The following is a 19653-nucleotide window of genomic DNA, read 5'->3' on the forward strand; positions in this document are numbered from 1 at the left end:
AATGAAAGCAAACATTTTCTCCTTGCCAATGCATGTTCTCAAGAGGTGTGTATTCTGACAAATGCTATGGTTTTGGCTTGATCATTTAATACATGTATGTATATGGTATTTCTATTATGTGAACGTAGCTGAAAGGCAATGGAGTGTTGTACAGGATCAAGGAAATGCATAATGTCTATGAGTGATAGTAGAGGTAGATGGGTTTCAATGGTTAATGCATTGTGATGTGGTGTTCTTTACAGAGGTAGGTCTTCAACTCTTTTGTACATTGGAGCAGTGTTAGGGCAGTCCTGATGGATACAAGGATGTTGTTATAGATTCTGGATGCATAAATAAAAAAGGCCTGCTGCCTTGTTGTTTCTTAAATACACTTTTTACTCAGCAATCTGATGGTGTCCTAACTGTGTGTATATCGAGGACAACCAGAGATGATGTATTTTACTGCTAGATATGTGAGGGAGATGGTCATGATGGCTTTGTAAATGATGCAACAGGTTTTGCACATGGTGTGAGTCAGCAAACAAAAATAACGAAGTCCACTTAGGTTGGCAACGACATGGTTGTATTTTTTCAGGCCCAGGATGAGAAGTACTGTTGCATGATCAACAATTCTAAAGTTGCTTCATGGAAGAAACAGTTTCATTTTCTTTAAAACAGAGAGCTGACACCAGGATGTCATTGTGCTTTTGTCAATGTGTTACTTGAGGGTAAGTTTGGTGTCCAGGGTGAATCCATTTGTCTTAGCATTTGCTGAAAGTAGGGGTTTGAAGCTGTCAAGGTTCATGTCATTGAGCCAGATTTGTACTGTTTTTTGCTTATTATTCTTGGCGTATGAAAGGAATTCTATCTCGGTTGGGATAAGCTTCAGGTAAGCTGTGAACATCCAGGTCTGGAGGATTTGTAGGCGGTGTTTGAGGCCTTGGATGTCGGAAGCAGAGAAGGCTTTTAAGTAAAGTTGCATATCAGTAGCATATTGGCTAGCCTTGATGCTGTTATCTGTGAGTAGAACACCAATAGGCTCAATGTAAAGGTTGAAGATGACAGGAGACAGTATGGAACCCTGGTGGATTCCACAGGTGATAGGCATCTATAGGGTGCGTATGAGGGTGGGGTGTCGACTGTATCGAAGGCAGCTGAGAGGTCTAGCAATATCAGGAGGCAAGAGTCATCATCTCAGTTAAGTAAAGTTTATGCCCCAAAGGAAAGGTGTCTTGGTCCAAATTGGTTTGGACAGGAATATTTCAGAATCAGAGGGCATATGTGCTATCACCAAGTGATGGAACCTTTTTCTCCCTGTAACCAAACCAATAGATTTAGAATTTTCGATTTCCTTTTACGGTTGAACTATAAAAATAACCAGTACTTAGTTAGAGAAAAATTACAATGCACAGCATGTGAAAGGTCTCCTGTTGCTGGGAATGAGAAGGTGAGAACAGATCTCACTATATATTTGGTCAGTCCACATTACTCTCCACCAAAATTGTGTTGTGTCTGAGTTATTACATGTTTGCTGTGGGAGGGCTGGGGATTGTGCCGATATTGGCACTATGTCAGGCTGCCCCGGGCCCACGCAGGGGGCCCTCCTAAGAGGGCGGCCAGTCTTAGTGCCACAGGATGGCACTGTCGCCAGCGTTGTAGTGGTCAGGGGACCCAGGGGTCCCCTCGGTGCAGCGTCACTTCCGGCAGGAGGGGGGGCGGGGGAAAGGTATTAATACCTTTCCCACCGTCCGAGTGACCTCTTTTGATGACCAATGGTGCCCCTCCTGCTGGTCTGCCCGGACGCTGTCCACCATGCTGACATAAAAAAATAATCTTTGTTTTTGGTGTCTTTGATCAAGCTTCACTTGCCTACTGTGTTACTGATTTCCTATTAAGTATGGCTTCATATAGTTTGAGTTTTTAGGAAAACTTTACTGATGCAACCTTCATATAAGCATCAAAAACCTTTCTTCCTGGCAAAAGTGCTGCATTAGTTAGCAGACTCCTATTCTGGAGTTTAGGCTATTTGGGGTTATCAAAGCAAAACAAAGTTCAATCAATTGTCATTAGGTACAATAAAAGGACTAAGGAAAAAAACGCTGGCATGAGTTGGACAGAGGAAATGAGGGTGTATCTTTGTGGTTTGATGTACATGTTGGGTGGTTTGCCATGACATGCAGATCGCATAATCATTCTATCTGTAATTAGTGTGTACTTCACTTTGCAGATGACAATGATGATGCGGACTTTGAAGAAGGTGAGTGTTATCATATGTTTCGGTCAGACCCTTACTTATCAATCTTATTGTCCCATTTCATTTAAGCTTCTATATCTGCTGCTCACCTTCTTTCCCATTCTTACTCTTTGACAATTGCCTTTATTCACCACCTACTCCCTATTCTTAGCTTTCCCCTGTAAATCATTTCATTTTGTTTAGGACCAAGACTTTTCCAACCCTCTCTGTCCCTTGTTTTTAGCAATTTTCTCTCAGTTTTAATGCACTTTATGATGTCAGTGACAAAACGTTCCTTTCGCCCTACAGCTCCTCCTCCGATACCGGCACCTTCCAAGAGCCCGTAGGTGAAATCCTTCTTAACTGGTCTGAAACAGCCATGCTGAGCTTACGCCGTTCTACATACCAAACTGTTGAGTATTTCAACAAGTGGCACACGACCCTCAATGATCAGGGTTTATAACACACAATTATCAATATTCACAATAATGTAATTGTTTATTTGTGTTTTGTGTTGCATGGCAACCCTAATGGTTAACCATCAGAGATTATAGCATACAATTACTCATCTGAGTTGTTAACTGTCTGAATCTATAATGTTCATTCGTCATCAGAGAAAGGCGGTTTTCATAATGATAAACCAAAGGAAATGATGGACGGAGTGTTGAACATTGCAAGCACTCACCCCCAGTCAACTGATCTGGGTTTAATCCATCACCGTTCTTTAGCCCACTCTGCCACCCCAGTTCAGACATGGCCATATGCAAATCAGTCTGACCCTGTACCTCATGGGAACAGTCCAGCCCGAACTGCCAAGCCATGTCTTCCCTGGACCGGAAACAAGCTTCCTAGGACCGGTTTCTGGCATTTCAGCCGTCTTCAGCCAGGCTTGCTTGAATCCAGTGGCAAAGTGAGCAAGGGACTCACGTCTGAGCATACCCTGCCAACTTATGGCGAACAAAGCAAAACTAAAGGAAATGATGGACGGAGTGTTGAACATTGCAAGCACTCACCCCCAGTCAACCGATCTGGGTTTAATCCATCACCGTTCTTTAGCCCACTCTGCCACCCCAGTTCAGACATGGCCATATGCAAATCAGTCTGACCCTGTACCTCATGGGAACAGTCCAGCCCGAACTGCCATGCCATGTCTTCCCTGGACCAGAAACAAGCTTCCTAGGACCGGTTTCTGGCATTTCAGCCATCTTCAGGTTTTGCTTTGTTCGCCATAAGTTGGCAGGTTATGCTCAGACGTGAGTCCATTGCTCACTTTGCCACTGGATTCAAGCAAGCCTGGCTGAAGACGGCTGAAATGCAAGAAACCGGTCCTAGGAAGCTTGTTTCCGGTCCAGGGAAGACTTGGCTTGGCAGTTCCGGCTGGACTGTTCCCATGAGGCACAGGGTCAGACTGATTTGCATATGGCCATGTCTGAACTGGGGTGGCAGAGTGGGCTAAAGAACGGTGATGGATTAAACCCAGATCAGTTGACTGGGGGTGAGTGCTTGCAATGTTCAACACTCCGTCCATCATATCCTTTGGTTTTGCTTGTATTTTCATAATGATGCCACAGGACTTAGATACACACGATAACATTCTACACAAGAACCAGATGCCAGATTGCTTTCTATCTATCAGCGCAAAACAGTATATAGGTGACAAGGATGTTTCATGGGGCTGATCATGTATGTTCATAACTAGCCTTATAGGTTTCTATTTAGTATTAAGAAATAATGCTTGTTTTTAACCTGTTCTCAGCAGGTGTCAGCCAATAGCAGACACCGGCACAACTCCTCAGAGCGGTTATCAGCCGACACAAGAAAGGGTTAGAAAAGGCCTTCTGGTGCATTGCCCCAGAGGGTTTCCTTCTTTGCTCCAGAGGTTCGGGCTGATCAGGAAGAGCTTCCGGAGCAGCCTGAGCCTTTTTTTATGTAATGGCGGTCAGTACGCAAAGCACTGATGTCATTACATGCAAAATTGAAAGTAATAAGAGCCGAAGGGTTCGTTTTACTTTCACTGAATCAGTCCTTGGGGGACACTATCTCAGCCCTGAGCATGGGAAAGGTATCGTTGGAAAGGGGAGAATCTCTCCTTTTCAATGGCACCTCTGCCCAGTGGATCTCTGCTTAGGCATTGCCGGAGGAGAGGAATCCCCAAGCAGGGATCCACCCACTAGACACCAGGGAGAGGGGGAGTGCAAGCCCTTGCTCAAGTCCGTAAATTATTTTACTACAGTTTTTCTGCCACCCGGGACAGATGGAGGCAATTACCCCCAATCTGCTTCCGGGGGTCAGAGAGGTCACTAGACACCAGGCATTGTAAGCCCTAAACTTATCATTATTACCCCCCTGGGAGCAGATACGTGCCCCTGTGGCAGTGTGGAGGTGAGTCATAGGTGCACCTCGTAGTTCACGATGAATAAGCCTCATCAAGAGTTTCCCGGATTTACCCTCCTCCTCGTTTTCCCGGGGTATGCAGTTTTTGTAGTCCTCACATCGTAAGCGTTCCAGGGTGGTATTGTAATATTCCTTCACCTCAAGAAGCCCCTGATTCGCAATGGGATCTACTCCCAAACTATTGACCAGTGTATGAATTGTGGCATCTAATATCCATAGCTCACCATTCAGCTTCCTACAGACCCACACTGACTGCCCCATGCAGTGGCCATGGATCACCATCTTAAAGGTCTCCCATTCTACAAGGCTAGAGGATGCAGAGTCCTGAATATTGCTAAAGTGTTAAAGTATTCTGTGATAGCGGTATGTAGGGATTCCCTGCAGCATGTATCTTCGAGTGCCAACGGCTTAAATCGTCATGTGGATATTACTGGTTTATCATCAATCCCCCAAACCCCAGAAGCAGAGGGCTATGGTCTTAGAAGGTGCAACCTAGGTATTCAGTAAAAGATGTGTAATTACTCAGCCTGTCTGAGCACATAAATCTGCCTAGTCTAGTGTGTAAAGCATATATGTTGTAGTAATAGAAGAAATCTTGTTCAATACTGTGCTGGGTGTGCCACACATCAGTCAGTGACCAGTATTGTAATCATTCCTGAAAGCCTGCTGCTGTTCTATTAGCTTAAGCTCCAGGCAGAAAGGGGGTGAAAACCTGGGATTTCTTTTTTTAATAAAAACATAGGGTGGGGGCTGCCAGGCATGGGCAGGGCCATGCCCCCACCTCTAATAAATGGGGAAACAGTCTTTCTGCACCGTGGGGGCAGATGGGGTAATTAACCCCGTCTGCCCCCAGGGGAGGCAGAAAGCCCATTAGAGGCCAGGGAAAGCTACTTAAAAAAATATAGGGGCGGGGGCTGTCTACCACGGCAATGGCTAAACCCCAACACAATTAAATGAGGTAACAGTCTTTCTGCCCACCTGGGGAGGCAGATGGGGGTAACTATCCATGATCTCCCCCGGGATGGCAGAAAGCCCACTAGAGGCCAGCATTTGTTTTTTAAATGTATGGGTGGGGGCTGCCCACTAGATGCCAGGAAAAGGGTATTTTCAAAAATAATATATAGGGGTGGCTGCCACCCACCCTGGGCATGACTATGCCTCTGTGCCATCTAAATGGGACAACAGTCTTTCTGCTTCCCCTGGGGGGGCAGGTAGGTGTAAGTAACTCTGATATGCCCCCTCAGGTGGGGCAGAGAGCCTGCTAGATGGTGAGAAATGTTTTTTTTAATGTAGGGTTGAGGGCTGCCGAGCATGAGTATGGCCATGCTTCCACCCAAAGTAAATGGGGCAAAAGTCTTTCTGCCCCCTGTAGGGCAGAGGAGGTGATTACCCCCAATCTGCCTGAAAGTCCAGTAGATGCCAGGGATTTTTTTTATGTAGGGCTGGGGCTGAGAAGTATAGGCATGGCCATGCTCCAAGTCCAAGTAAATGGGGCAACAGTCTTTCTGTCCCCGGGGAAGATGGGTAATTACCCCCAATCTTCCCCATGGGTACAGAAAGCCTACTAGACGCCAGGGAAAGTTTAGGAGGTTCCACCTGACACCAGGGATTTTGACTTTTGGGCAAAAGAAAGTGGTGTGGGTGTTGCACTCAATCATTGGCCACACCCCATCCCAAAAGTGATAAATCAGTCTTTTTCCCCCACCAGAGGCAGACATGAGGCGTGCCCCCAATTTGCCCCGGGGTGAGGCAGATAGCTCACTGTATGGCAGGAATATATTTTTTTTAAATAAAATAATGGGTGAGTCTTGGCAATCCTAACATCAGGTCCCACCCTCCCCACTAAAACCTCAACAATCTTTTTGCTTCCCTGTGTAGAAAAGAATCCCATCCCAATGGCAAGCGAGAGGACATTTGATTCTTTTGGGTGTTGTTTTGACCAGTGGAGGGTGGTGAAGTTTGAGAGTGGTGGAGCTGGGGTGTGCGCAGGGGGAGCATTGGCGTTCACTTTAACGGGACACAGCATTTTATGGGAGGCAGGTCACCATTTCGTATGCAAATCTTTTTTAACAAACATTTTCCAGCAAACTTAAAAATAAAAATAACAAAAAGCTATAGATTTCATAGGCTTTTGTACAAGAACTTTTAAAGTACCATGGAAATTTCCTGACTTAGTAGGTAAGCCAGACTTCCTTATTAAGGAATGGGTGCAGTGAGCAAGATGTTTCGTGATTGGTTTCTCAGTGAGAGAGACCTCGAACTATGCTGCCAGTTACCACACCTATTTCAAGGCTCTGACTGACCAATGGCATAGAGAAAATTATTCATGGTGAGGGAGGAACATATAAGTGAACTAAACAGCAAAAGGTGGTCCAGGAGTCACACCCTCTAGAGTAATTGCATTCTTCAGGTGCTACTGCAAACAATCCGAGCATCCCAAGTTGCCCATCTTCTGGATCCAGCCTTGCCCCCAAATTCACATTGGCTGGACAGCAAGGGCCAAAGCAACAGGGAAGGTGCATATATAAATACACAAGATATAGCATATCCTCCCACTTTATAATACACATACAAATTCACAATTGTAAGATGGTATAAAACATTACATGAGGAAACATGCATAGTAAAAATAGGGAACATACATAGTGAAAATACACCCAATATAACACACATTCCCCCTCTTAGAAAACATAAAATATAGAATATGGAAACTAGCCACAAAGCATTTTCTTAAAAATCATAAGTTGCTGGACAACAGATTAAGGAAGAACCCTATCTGTCCTAAATCACCATACAAAGTAAAACAATGATGTTGCACCTACTACCAGCGCCAACCACACCAGTTGGCTAGACTAGCATGACCGCTGGCATAACACTGCAGAGCACACTAACCAACCGTGACAAACACTCACGCACTAAAAAAACCCTCCTAGTCAAATACTAACTCAATGAAAACTTGTCATCACACAGAAGGAATTGGTGAAATAAACCCCCCACAAACACCTCCAAACAAGGGCAAATAGTGTAAAACGTAGAAACGGGTGACTTCCACCCCAAACCATATTTTCCCATGTAAGGACATTTAGCGCACAGTGTAGAAATTAGTGACTTCCACCCCTATAGCCATCCCTCATTCAAGGGCATGTAGCGTACAATGTAGAAATGCGTGATTTTCACCCATACAGCCTTCCCTGATATTAAGGGCATGGAGAGTACAATGTGGAAATAGGCGACTTCCCCCCTTATAGCCTTCCCTTGTGTAAGGGCATGTAGTGTACAATGTAGAAATGGGTGACTTCCAGCCATACAGCCATCCCTCATGTAAGGGCATGTAGACTAAAATATAACAAGCATTTGCAATGCAATAGGTCTCGCATTTACGCGAGTTTAAGCTATTGGCAGTGTAAATGACAATGCGTTTTTTCTATGTTTCAAAAACCAAAACATAAATAAAACGCATTGTCATTTACAGTGCCAAATAGCTCAAATTTGCGGAAAAGCGAGACCTGTTGCATTGCAAATGCTTGTTTGGATTGTCAAACAGAAGTCACTTTGTTATTTATCTATTATTTTAATACCACGCAGTTATGCTTCAATCTAAAGAGAGTCATGAATTACTCATACTTGTTTAACCTCATTACAGTGAAGTGTCATACTTTTCAAACCATGTAGGCATAAATTAGATTGTCTCTCGCCAATGTAGAAAACACAGAAAGGCTCTATGTGTTTTAAATTCAACTGTACACACATCACTTGTGCTAACTAAATTGGTTCCTGCTACAAGCTGCTAACTAATCTTACACTGGAACCACTGGAAAATTTCCCCCGCTCTATGTTCAGTCCACTCTCTCTAAAAACCGAGGCGTGCTAATTTTACTGAACTGTATTTTTTAGGTCAGATGACGAAAAACCCAGACTGTCAGTCTTGGCAAATGTAGACGTCTGGTCTCCGACCTCGAAGCCACGGCACAAGGAGGTGCAGGCACTGACACTTTTATAACCGACTAGGACAGGAATCAGAGACCATATTCTAGTACACACTCACTCGTGGTCCAGAATTTATGGAGTAGCGTACGACCCAGCCACAGAAGGTACTTAGGAGCCTTGTGAGGTGCATGAAGCGCTATGTAAATGCAGTTTCAGTTCAATGCAAATTCCTTCAGGCTGTGCATGGAATGGAAACATTGAGGCGCAGATATGCTGTGCCAGATTACGTTTGCTTCTCACAAGTGCATGTACCCTCCTGCGAAAGGTACTTCAGTCCTGCTGAGAAGTACTGGCGCTCACCCTTTCAAACTACAAGTGCCGGTACTCACTAGGTTCCTCCCTGCTCATTGAAAGCGCCGGCCACGAACGTTCACCGGGCTCAAAAGGTTGCGCTTTGAAACTTTTAGGTCACGCGTATAATACCGATACAATTGATTTCTAGTTCCGAGCCTACATTAAAGTTTGTGACCGCACTGGAGCACCACGGGAGTGAGTGTAACTTCCACCGTGTGACACATTTCCAATCCATGAGGAGAGCTCGCGGCACGCGGGCAGAGGGAGTGAGTGAGAGAGGATGCCGCTGAGGAGCAGGAGGTGGGGCGCCTGCCTCGGGCCCCGCCTGCTTCCCCAGGGCAGAGGTGGCTGCAGGACGGCGGGGAGGACAGATGCTGCTGCGGGACTTTGTGGGCTCAGGTAAGGGCAGTATGGAGGGGGTGCTGTTGGCACAGGGTCATGTCTTGTAGGGTGGCTCCCACCAGTTCCACACACGTAGAAGCATCATTGAACAGGGGTGAGTGGCTGGAGCAAGAAGGGGGCGTCTTGCCCCGGCTCCTGCCTCCGACCCACTCTTCAACGAGGCAAGGGAGCTGCTGATCCCAAATGCCGCCTTCACTCTGGGATAGGGCAGTATTGAGTGGAATAGGCAGCAGGTGTCCTAGTCTGAAGATGGACACCTACCCGCCACTGGAGAAAGATGTATCCTGAGGGGAAAGTTGAAAACCTGCGTGTTTTCTTTCTCTCTGCTTTTATTCACATTGCTACATCCTGTGCGCGCCCTGGTCCTTTTGCCCCCCCTCTGCTTCAGCCGCACCTCATGCAAATTAACCGGGAAATACAAATACAAGTGTGATCATGAGGCAAATTAATTTAAGTGATTTGCCATTAATCGGAGCACCTTTTGAAATTGTCCCTAAAGCAAACGCAGGCCTATGTAGGAGGAAAAACGGTACACGAAAGATGTTTCTTGTGGGTGGGGCCTCACTTAAACACCCCACAATAATAGTCTCTATCACATTCTACATTAGGGAATGTGCGTGCTGTGCCAGCAGTCACCTATAGAGGGTGCACTTTCTCAACCTCTGGATGTAGACGGTCCTGCCTGCCTCGTTGAGGTGTTCCATTGCCCCGTTTAAATCCGTTAATGGGTTAATCAGCCTGAACAGGAGCGTGGCGTCCTTGTCCTGTGCAATGCTGTTTTAACCAGGGGCACAGCTCCAGAGAAGTGTTTGTGGTGATATGCCCCCCTAAAAAGTCGGTAATGTGAAGTGCTTGTGGGATTTCAACTGGGATGTTTACATGCCAACACTGACAACAAGCGCTCGCCATTCCCGCTGTTTATTTTTGCATCGCGAATGCAAAAATAAACACGCAGCGCCCTGTCTCCTTTTGGGACGGCCCATCTGGACTGGATCGCACGGCTTGTTTATATAACACGTCTCCTTGCGATAAGAAACTGCTTCACGACAGCAGTGAAGCAGGCGATCCAATCCGGCTGGGCTGGACCAAAAGGCGAAAGGGAGGCAATGCCAACAGCTCATTTCCAATGGCAGGCCACCGTTTAGCATAAATGGTGATGCCAGCCAATGGAAATGAGGGGCGGGGCTTAAAGCCCTTTTCTGAAAATCCTCGTTCACAATAAATCTCGCCGAGGCAAGTGGCGCTTTCGCTGCCATGCCACGCGAGACCTAAAAATGTAGCAATCCAACATGACAGTAAAATAAGCAGCAACTCTCACTTAGAAAACCCTTGCCCTCCGGAAGGAATGCACCACACATCGGAAAAGAAAATGTTACCACAGCATCTCAATAGTGATACCAACGTAAAGAAAAAATGTGCACTATAGGAAATGGCACATAAACTGGAAATAAAAAATCACAGTACAACCACAGTAAAGCTACCCACGCACAACAAAAACTCCACCCAGGAGTATTGTCCGGTATCTTTAAACCAACACATTCCCACTCACATAGGGAATATTAAGTTTAGAAAGCTTTATTGAAGAGGCAAAAGACAAAGTAAAACATCATTACAAGAAGAGTTGACAATAAATGGAAGTAAAATATTCTTAACAGTAACAGTAAACAATGCAGTCCCAAAAAGGGATGTAAATACTATACCAAGGGAAAAAGCTTTTAACGGTTTTTTGTTTCATGGGGGGGAATAAAAGAGAAAGAGAGAAAGAAAGAGAGAAAAGAGGGGAGGGGAGGGGAAAAGAGAAAAGGGGCAACCAGCAAAACATTATCTAAAGAATTCATTGCCAAAATGAAGGAGAAAAGTTAAGGAATACTTTTAGAAAGAAAATCAGTTAGAGGCAACCATAACATATCTCTTTTGATCAGTAAAGGTACAGAGGTGGCAAAAGCACGGTCAAGCCTGTGGTGGTGACATAGCAAATTCCACCAAGCACTGTAAGAAATCTTTGAAGTGTCTTTCCAATTAGTAGTAATAATCTGAAGAGAAACAGCAATATACAAGTCAATAAAATTACGTACATTACGATGAACCTCCCAGATAGATGAAGAACCTCCCAAAAAACATATGTACAATCTCAAAAGGATAATCAGTGTTCAAAATATCATTGAGTTTCACCCAGATATGAGACCAAAGGGATTTTACCAAAGGGCAATAAAAAAATTTGAAAAAAGTCGCTATCAGCATGTGAGCAGGACCAGCACTTCTTAGAATAAAGTAATTTGTAAGTGTATAAGTCTGAAGGAGTTAAAAAGAATCTGTTGTAAAAAAAAAAAATAAGGTATGTGTGGTGCTGGCAGAACGAGAAGCAGTATGTAATTTAGACCATATTGAATCCCAAACCTGAAGGGAGAAGTCCTGAGCTAGGTCTTTTCCCCACAGAAGTTCAACTTTAGACTTGGGCCTATCAGCTATAGGACGAGATAATAGTTTATAAATGACAGAGGCTTTGAGAGGAAAAGAAAAGTCTGGGGGAGGTGGGGGGAATGGGGCAGTAGTAGTTAGGGTACTGTTTTGAGAGACAATAGAGGATAAAACACTTGCAAGTGCAGGATATCGGGAGGAATAGGTGTTGGAAAGCTGAAATGCTTCACGGATGTCTGAAAATTCCCTAAGGGAATTATCTTTAAGTAAATGAGAATAGGTAATGATGCCTTTATCAATTCATTCTTTCCAGAAAAGCGCTCTGTTATTGATTTTTAAGAATTTATTATACCAGATCGGAGAGAGGAAGAAAAGATCAGCCTGCGAAGAAGAAGAGCGAAACAATGAGAGGGCAAGAGCTTTGGAGTGTTTAAATGTTGAAGGCTGAGATAAGCGAGTAGCTGTAAGAAAAGAAAAAGGCGAAAGTTGTGCAAGCTCAAGCGTACTCCAGGCTGTTAAGGGAGGAGAAAGCGAGTCATCTAAATGGGACCAAATTTGTTTTAAGGTGAAAGCGGAGTGAAAGCGAGTGAGGTTAGGAAAATTGACACCACCTAAGTTCTTGGGTTGTTGGAGAACATAGGGAATATTAGAAAAGTGTAGAAAAAAAACGGACAGAAATAAACCAAAAAAAAAACAAAAAACCTTTCAAGTCATATGCCTTGCACACTCTTAAACAAAGCACCCAACTGCCACCAGACATGCATTCAAATCCTAGCTAGTACCATTTAAAACAGAACACCACACAAAACTGCAAATACACATCTCATACTGCACACGACATCTGCACCAAATTGGGTTCAAGCACTCACCCACACATTGGCACTTGGGGCCTTAAGGGGTATAGGGCACACTTTCCCTGTATGCGCCCAGAATCACCTTAAAACAGGGCACAAACAGGAAAAGTGCGCCCTATTACATGAAATGCGCTGCCCCCAGGGCAGCTGTGAACTCGTGCTGCCCTGGGGGCAGCGCATTCAAGTGAAATACGGAGCGGCTTTGAAGCAGCCGCTCTGTGTTTTACTGTGCAGGCGGAAGCCAGCCTGCACTTTCAGAGGGGATTAGAGATCCCCTTGCAGGGGAGTGCAGTGAGTGACTGCACCCACCTGCAAGGGGATGTGGGGGTGGGTCTGTATGACCCCTTTTCCCCCCTCCAGAGGGCTGCTGTTAGGGGAGGCACTGACACTGTCAGTGCTTCCCCTGATTGCTTCTTTGCCTCTGCGCCCGTGTCTATAATACGGCCCGGGCACAGAAGCAAAGGGATTCCCTCATTGTGCATGGGACAAGCCCCCATGCAAATGATGGAACACCCTCTTGAGAAAGCGCTACCACTGTATTGGGGCAAGCGATCTCAGTATTACAGAAGGGACATCATAAGCATCTGTGGCCCCTTCTGTAATACCAAAGTGCCCCAGGGGCGAATAAAGTAGGCGCAAACACACATTGCACCCCTGGGGCAGAGGAACAACAACAACAAACGTATGCAGCAAAACCTGACCTCGGTAAACAAAATGCACGGTAAAACTAGCATAAAGATGAACACAGCACAATTCCTTAAACACACTGTCAAAGTCCCTGGTGAGCAACCTCTCACCCGAATCTACTGCCACACTGCACAAAACTGGGAAATGGGTTCACCCCTCACCTGGAAGAAAGGCCCGGCACAGATCATCCCGTCTCCGATCACCCCCATCGAGAAACCGCACTCCAAAATCCAGACGAGTTCGTTGACACCCAACAAAAATGTTCTGAAAAACCTCTCCACACCGGGCTAGTGTAGATAAGCTTGTCAGATGAAAATCACACCATTTAGAATCTGCAGTTGATGCCAATTCTCAATGACAATGTGTTGTCATGATGACTGCATGGCCACTAGGAATTCCGATGAAAAAAGTATGACATCCAGAGAGGCCCACTGTGTTACGTGGCACACCGATGAAACCCAAGGGACAAAGACTCCCGGAACAAGGCCTGAAAGGAAGAAGTGCTCTGTCACAATGATAGAAATTGAAACAAGACTCATGCAGGTAAGCAAGCCTGACCTCTTGTATACAAATAAACCAGTCCGCTAGCAACGAGAATTGTAGAATGGGCCACTGTGCTTGCGAAGGGAAAAAATGATGGCGGCACATAGGGAAGAACAGTGCCAGGCAGCTCCAGGCGTGTGTGCTCCAAATTTCATTGGCAGCCCATGTGTCTGGGCGGCAACAGAGAGGCACCGCCGCTCATCCTGCTGCTCCTCCACGCAAAGCCAAGACAACGGTAAGGGGATACGCACAGAAACTGATGCCATCCTCGCTGATATATTCAAATGCAGCCAAGTCCTTCACGCAAAAATGGGAAACAATATTGGGGTAAGGCAAAAATGTATTTTAAAATCGCCTAACACCGTTACTTCTTTTTTTGTGCTTCTGAATAAGGCCCCCTACGGGTGCCAGATCAGTAGCCAGCACTTCCCGGTGTAAGTGGTGCAGTTCAAATTTCCCCTTACTACCACGAACAGAGTGATTTCTCAGTCACACACACACATACACATCACACGCTGGTGGGGCCCATAACACCAACATTCATTCTAATCAATCTATCCGTACTTTTATTCAGAAAGGGGATAAGACATCTGGTTCCGAACTACACTGCTTCCCTTGAAGGGAACTCGCTAACATCACCTAACAGAATCCCTCTCCTCCTCCTCCCATCAATGAGAACACAAACTTGGTCGATGAATCATTTAGTTGGAATTAGCTTAATGACTCCTTAATTCTCTGAATCAATCAATAATACATTTCAATGAAAGAACAACGCAACACATAAATTCAATTAATCTTTCTTTATCTAAATCAAATGCAGGTTAGACCTAATTAGTAAATTTCATCTTTTGTCATATTTACCTATTCTGGCTATTTGTCGTTTTCTAAGTCAGAATCTGGTCCTCAGTCAAATCGTCAAAGTTCTGTTCTATCATGCAGAGTCACCGTCCTCTCCATCAGCATGACATCAGGATACTGGATATGATGAAGTGCGTTCAGAACGACCCTCTCTAGTCTACTATTATTTATACTAAAAATTACATTCAAAAAGTTACAATCTTCATTTTCAGAGCTTCTTATTGGTCAATCAAAGTACATCCTAATTCATCAGGAAACATTCGATGTCGTTCCCACATGCTAAAAGTTCCAAAACGAATGTATGGGAACATTGGCAATCCATAGTTTAGGTTGCAACAATTTGTATTGAAGGGTTGGCCTATCGCCCGGTGCAGCCTTGATGAGCACAGCGATGACAGTTCACCGGCAGGTCGCAGCTGCTGAGGTTTGCGCAGGCGCGTTTCTCCTTTCCCTTCATTGATTTTACTTCGTAAGGTCTGATTCAGTCGGCGGCCATTTTATAGCAGGCCCAAATGGTCAACTTAAGCAAAGAAACACAAAAACGTCATTAATACATTGAAATGGTTAAACAGTGTTATTTCCCTTGCTAATACCCATATGTGTGTGCATTTATCTAGCCATATGCCACATCCAAAGCCATTAATACTTGTTTATTTAAGCAGAATTCATGATAACATAACATAAGCAACATCTATCCTATTAATATGCATACAGACTTAGTTTACAAATTATTTGTAGCCATGCAAAGCAATCCCACGTATATTCTCTCGGTTACTAAGGTTGATTAGTTTAGAAAACAACACTCTATTAATTATTATGATTAATCATTAGTCATTTTAATACAAACATATATAAATGGATTGGGTATATAAAAAGAAAACATTTTACCCGCTCCATCAATCCCCCCTTTGGTGATTTTATCACCATAAACAAAACCCACAAAAAAAATCAATTTATTTTCCCTTTTATGGAAATTCGAAATGTTTTCTTGCTCAATTATAATTCTGTTTCTCCTTCATATTCTCTTTTTGTTTTGTCATACATACTCTCCTTCCATTCTTCCAATTCTATCTCTTCAAAATCCCTTTCTTGTTTCTTTTCCTTCTTTTTGATAATTTCTCGTCTAATTTTCTTTTTATTTCTTTTATGTCTGCAACACATACATCCTAATCTAAGTATTAATAATATGAAAATTACACACGTTAATGGAAATAATATTTTCCCTAATATAGTACTACCTAATTTTCCTAAGAAAGTTTTAATAGCAGCCATCTTATTACTAATTTTAGTCCAGATACTTTCAACCTCCAGTGGTACTATTTCATCATGCAGTTCAGTAATATTTTTAATATATACCTTCAGATCTTTGCTTTCATCAGGAATGTAAGTACAACAATGTTGAACTTTCAGCATTCCACAGACTCCACCCTCTTTTGCCAATAAGATATCAAGGGAAAGTCGATTTTGCATAATCATAGCACGCATAGCAACCATTTCAGTGTTTACCAAAAGAAATCCTCCAGCGGTGCTTGTTGACAAGCGATCCACTATGGTTGACAATTTCCGAATATTATTTGCATTCAAAGATATTCCCACTGCTGGTATCAAGGCTCCAAAAATATCACCTACAATTTCTAACCAAGTTTCTCTTCTACTACGCATTAATAGGTTATGTGGTCCACTATTTTCTACTCTATCCATGTGAAAGATCTTTGGAAAGACCAGGCCAACATAACATGTGCCATACCAATGGTCGGGCAACCTGTAATAAGCCTTGTTCCCACAAATGTAGTACAACCCAGGAAAAACTGGATCTTCTCCGCCTCTAAATCCCCATCCGGATGCAATAAAATATGTATCATGACACTCACTTGTCCCTATATAATAATAATCATATTGGGATCTTTCCCTCATAATACATAATTTGCCTTTCTATGGTGAATCTATAGCTATTGTTGGTCTAGCTTCACCCTTTGTCTCCCTTTTCCCGTCTATGTCCCAAACATTTTCCCCTACTTCATGTCCTTCTGCCTTTTTATGCATCTTCAATCTCCTTTCTTCGACCATATCTAGAAATGTTTTCTCTTCTGTCTTCAAACTGCAAGTTAAATTGTTTCTAAAAATATATTCTAAGGTTAGTTCTTTAGTCTCTATAAAAATCTCCCCTAGTACATTAGCGGTTTTAGCTGGATTCAATTCATTATTCATGGGCAATTGTCCAAGAATGTTATCTATATTAGACAGATTATATTCTAATTTCCCTACTTGATAAAATATACTGGTTAAAACGCTACATGTTATTCCATAAGTTGCTGGGAGGTGATGATAAGTCACTCCCTCTGAAACAGAAGCAGGCAACTGCATACATACGTAGCAATCCCTTACGTCCATTGTTTTTACATATTCATACAATAATTTTGAAAATACATTGCTAGAAAAATCAGTTATAGACCTATCCTTGTGCATATGTTCAGTGCTTGTTTTAAATGGAACTACCTTTTGTGAATTCTTCACTACATTAGTCTTATTCTCGGTATGCCCTTCTAGTGTATCTAAAGTTACTTTGAAAGAGATCAAAAGAGCAAGTACGCTCCAAAGAAGCATTAATAATCCTGTACAACAACTACACATTTTACACCATCTTCTCATAAAGGTACATCTACTCTTGTTATTATCTATGTTAGCCATCTTGTTAATTTGACCGTGTCTTTTGACTTAGCCTCTTCTACTCCACTCCTCGTACTTTCACCTGAAAGAGCTAGGCACTTATCAGGTTATCTTAGTCCTTCAATTTCTTATTCAATCCTTTATATTTTCTACAAGGACCTTCTTGAAATCACTCAGTTTGGCATCTCATCGTTTTTCACTTCTTTCTCATCATCCACATACAGAATTTCCTGATCTTCTGCTTCTTCTCCGATATCGGATAGGATAACTCTCAGGATTTCCGCTGTTTCTTCTTCCTCCACCACTTTCAGTAAAGTCTCCTCTGGATTTCCTTGACTATCTACCTCTTCTCCTTGTTCAGGCAGTGCCACATACGTCCATTCAGGTGACTCATACTTCTGGTTTGGTTTTCTCTATCGTTTGTTTTCTTCAGACACTTCTGTTTCGCCCTCCTTTTCTTTGTGCTGACTTGTTACTTCGTTCACTTGTTCAGCTTTTGAGGGTTTAACTCGTCTCAATCGGTATCTCAGTATCTCAGTCTCTTTATTTTGTTTGGCCAAAGGTCTCCTTTAGCATTTCTTCTTGATTTACCTTCTTTACTGTTTCTTTCCTCGATCCAAGTTCTCTTCCTCAGAACTCGACCTTCTGGTTCACTGTCTTCAGATTCTGTCTCATTTGGCTTTTCTTTTCCACCAGCTACTTTCTCCACCTCTGGTGTTGGCCCTACTTCTGTCCCTTTACCTAACTCACTGTTGGATGTCCCTACACCTCCTCATGGGTCTTCCGCAGAAATCTGTCCCTCTCTCCCTATTTCTGTCCCTTCTTCTCGTTCAATAATTTTCTCAGGTGGAACTTCTCCTACTCTTTCATCTGGTGTGAATGTTACTTCTGTCGAGACATTCTTTTCTTTTCTCTTCTTCTTTCTGTGCTCGCCACTGGCGTTTTGCTCTTCTCCAGAATCTGAACTATCTGAAATCTGCAATCTCTTCCTCAGGATTTCTTCTCTTGGAGTTGGAACTAGTCTTGGCTCCTTCTCCCCCTTTCGGGATTTTCTTTTGTCTTTGAATTCTCATTATCTGAATCAGCACTTGATTCCAAATCATCAAAATATTCTTTTCCAATGCTATCTGCTGGATTTGGAACTCTCAAAGTGTGACTTGCATGTATCCAATTTTTCAGTCCAGCACACTTCACAGCAGTTGTTGTGGTCAGAATAACTTGCCTTGGCCTTCCCCACCTTGGAACCAAGCAATTCCTTCTTCTGTGGACTTTTATTCTCACCCAGTCACCTGGGCTCAGGTCATGAGCTGGTTTTCTCTCAAGGGTGGTGGCATCCACTCCAACCTGGTGAAACACAGAATGGACTGCGTCAGCCAGGCCTTTACAATAATCCAAAATCATGTCATCAGTTATTGTCATCAATTTGTTGACTGGAACAAATACGTGTCTCATGGCTCGTCCCATGATAATTTCGTGGGGACTCACACCTGTAGTTCTGTCTGGAGTAGATCTGATTGTCATCAAGACTAGAGCCAAGACATCAGGCCATTTCATTCCTGTGGCTAAACACATTTTCCCTATTCTGTTTTTGATCGTACTATTCATTTGTTCAACCACACCAGAAGCCTCTGGTCGATAGGCACAATGTAGTTTTTGTTGTACACCCAATACTTCACAAATCAATTTCATGATCTCATTGTAAAAGTGTCCCCCTCTGTCTGATTCAATGGTCACTGGGAACCCGAATCTTGGGATGAATTCCCTTAACAATAGCTTGGCCACTGTGATTCCATAATTTCTTCTTGTTGGGTATGCCTCCACCCACCTGGAGAACAGACAAACTACCACCAGAACATACCTTAACCTGTTATAAGGGGGCATTTCAATGAAATCTATTTGCATTCTGGTGAAAGGTCCTCCCTCTCGGCCTATTGTGCCTAGGCTCACCACTGTTTTCCTTCCAGGATTGTACTGCTGACATATCAGGCATCTTTGACAGAGACTCTCTGCTATCAACCTGAATTTTGCATTGTACCAGGTCTGCTTAAAGGCCCTTATCATGGTATGTCTCCCTAGATGTCCTTGGCCATGATACATCCGTGCATTGGTTGACATCATGCTATCAGGCATTACTGGTCTTCCATCCTGATAGACCCACACATGATCTTTCTCCCTTGGTGCACAACCTGCTTTTACCCACTGTTTCATTTTTTCATCTCCTGCTTCATCCTGCAACTGCCTCACTTCTTCCCATGTTCCCACGACGTTAGTAAACATTATGGAGCAAGAAAACATTTCCTTTTCCTTTGCCCTATTGATTGAATACTGGTTTCGGGC

At 43.6% G+C, this 19653-nt stretch overlaps 1 protein-coding gene across 2 annotated transcripts in view; it reads left to right on the plus strand.

Annotated features, from left to right (window-relative positions):
• Positions 1-19653, plus strand: part of LOC146811985 (uncharacterized) — a 562758-nt gene that overhangs the window by 212205 nt on the left and 330900 nt on the right. For both annotated transcript variants that reach the window (XM_085614545.1, XM_085614544.1), the window contains exons 8-9: positions 2207-2236; positions 2522-2555. In XM_085614545.1, coding sequence (XP_085470671.1) covers positions 2207-2236; positions 2522-2555 — 64 coding nt within the window. The remainder of the gene's footprint in view (positions 1-2206; positions 2237-2521; positions 2556-19653) is intronic.

The sequence above is a fragment of the Triturus cristatus genome, chromosome 7, assembly GCF_964204655.1.
Source record: "Triturus cristatus chromosome 7, aTriCri1.1, whole genome shotgun sequence".
NCBI classification, from domain to species: domain Eukaryota; kingdom Metazoa; phylum Chordata; class Amphibia; order Caudata; family Salamandridae; genus Triturus; species Triturus cristatus.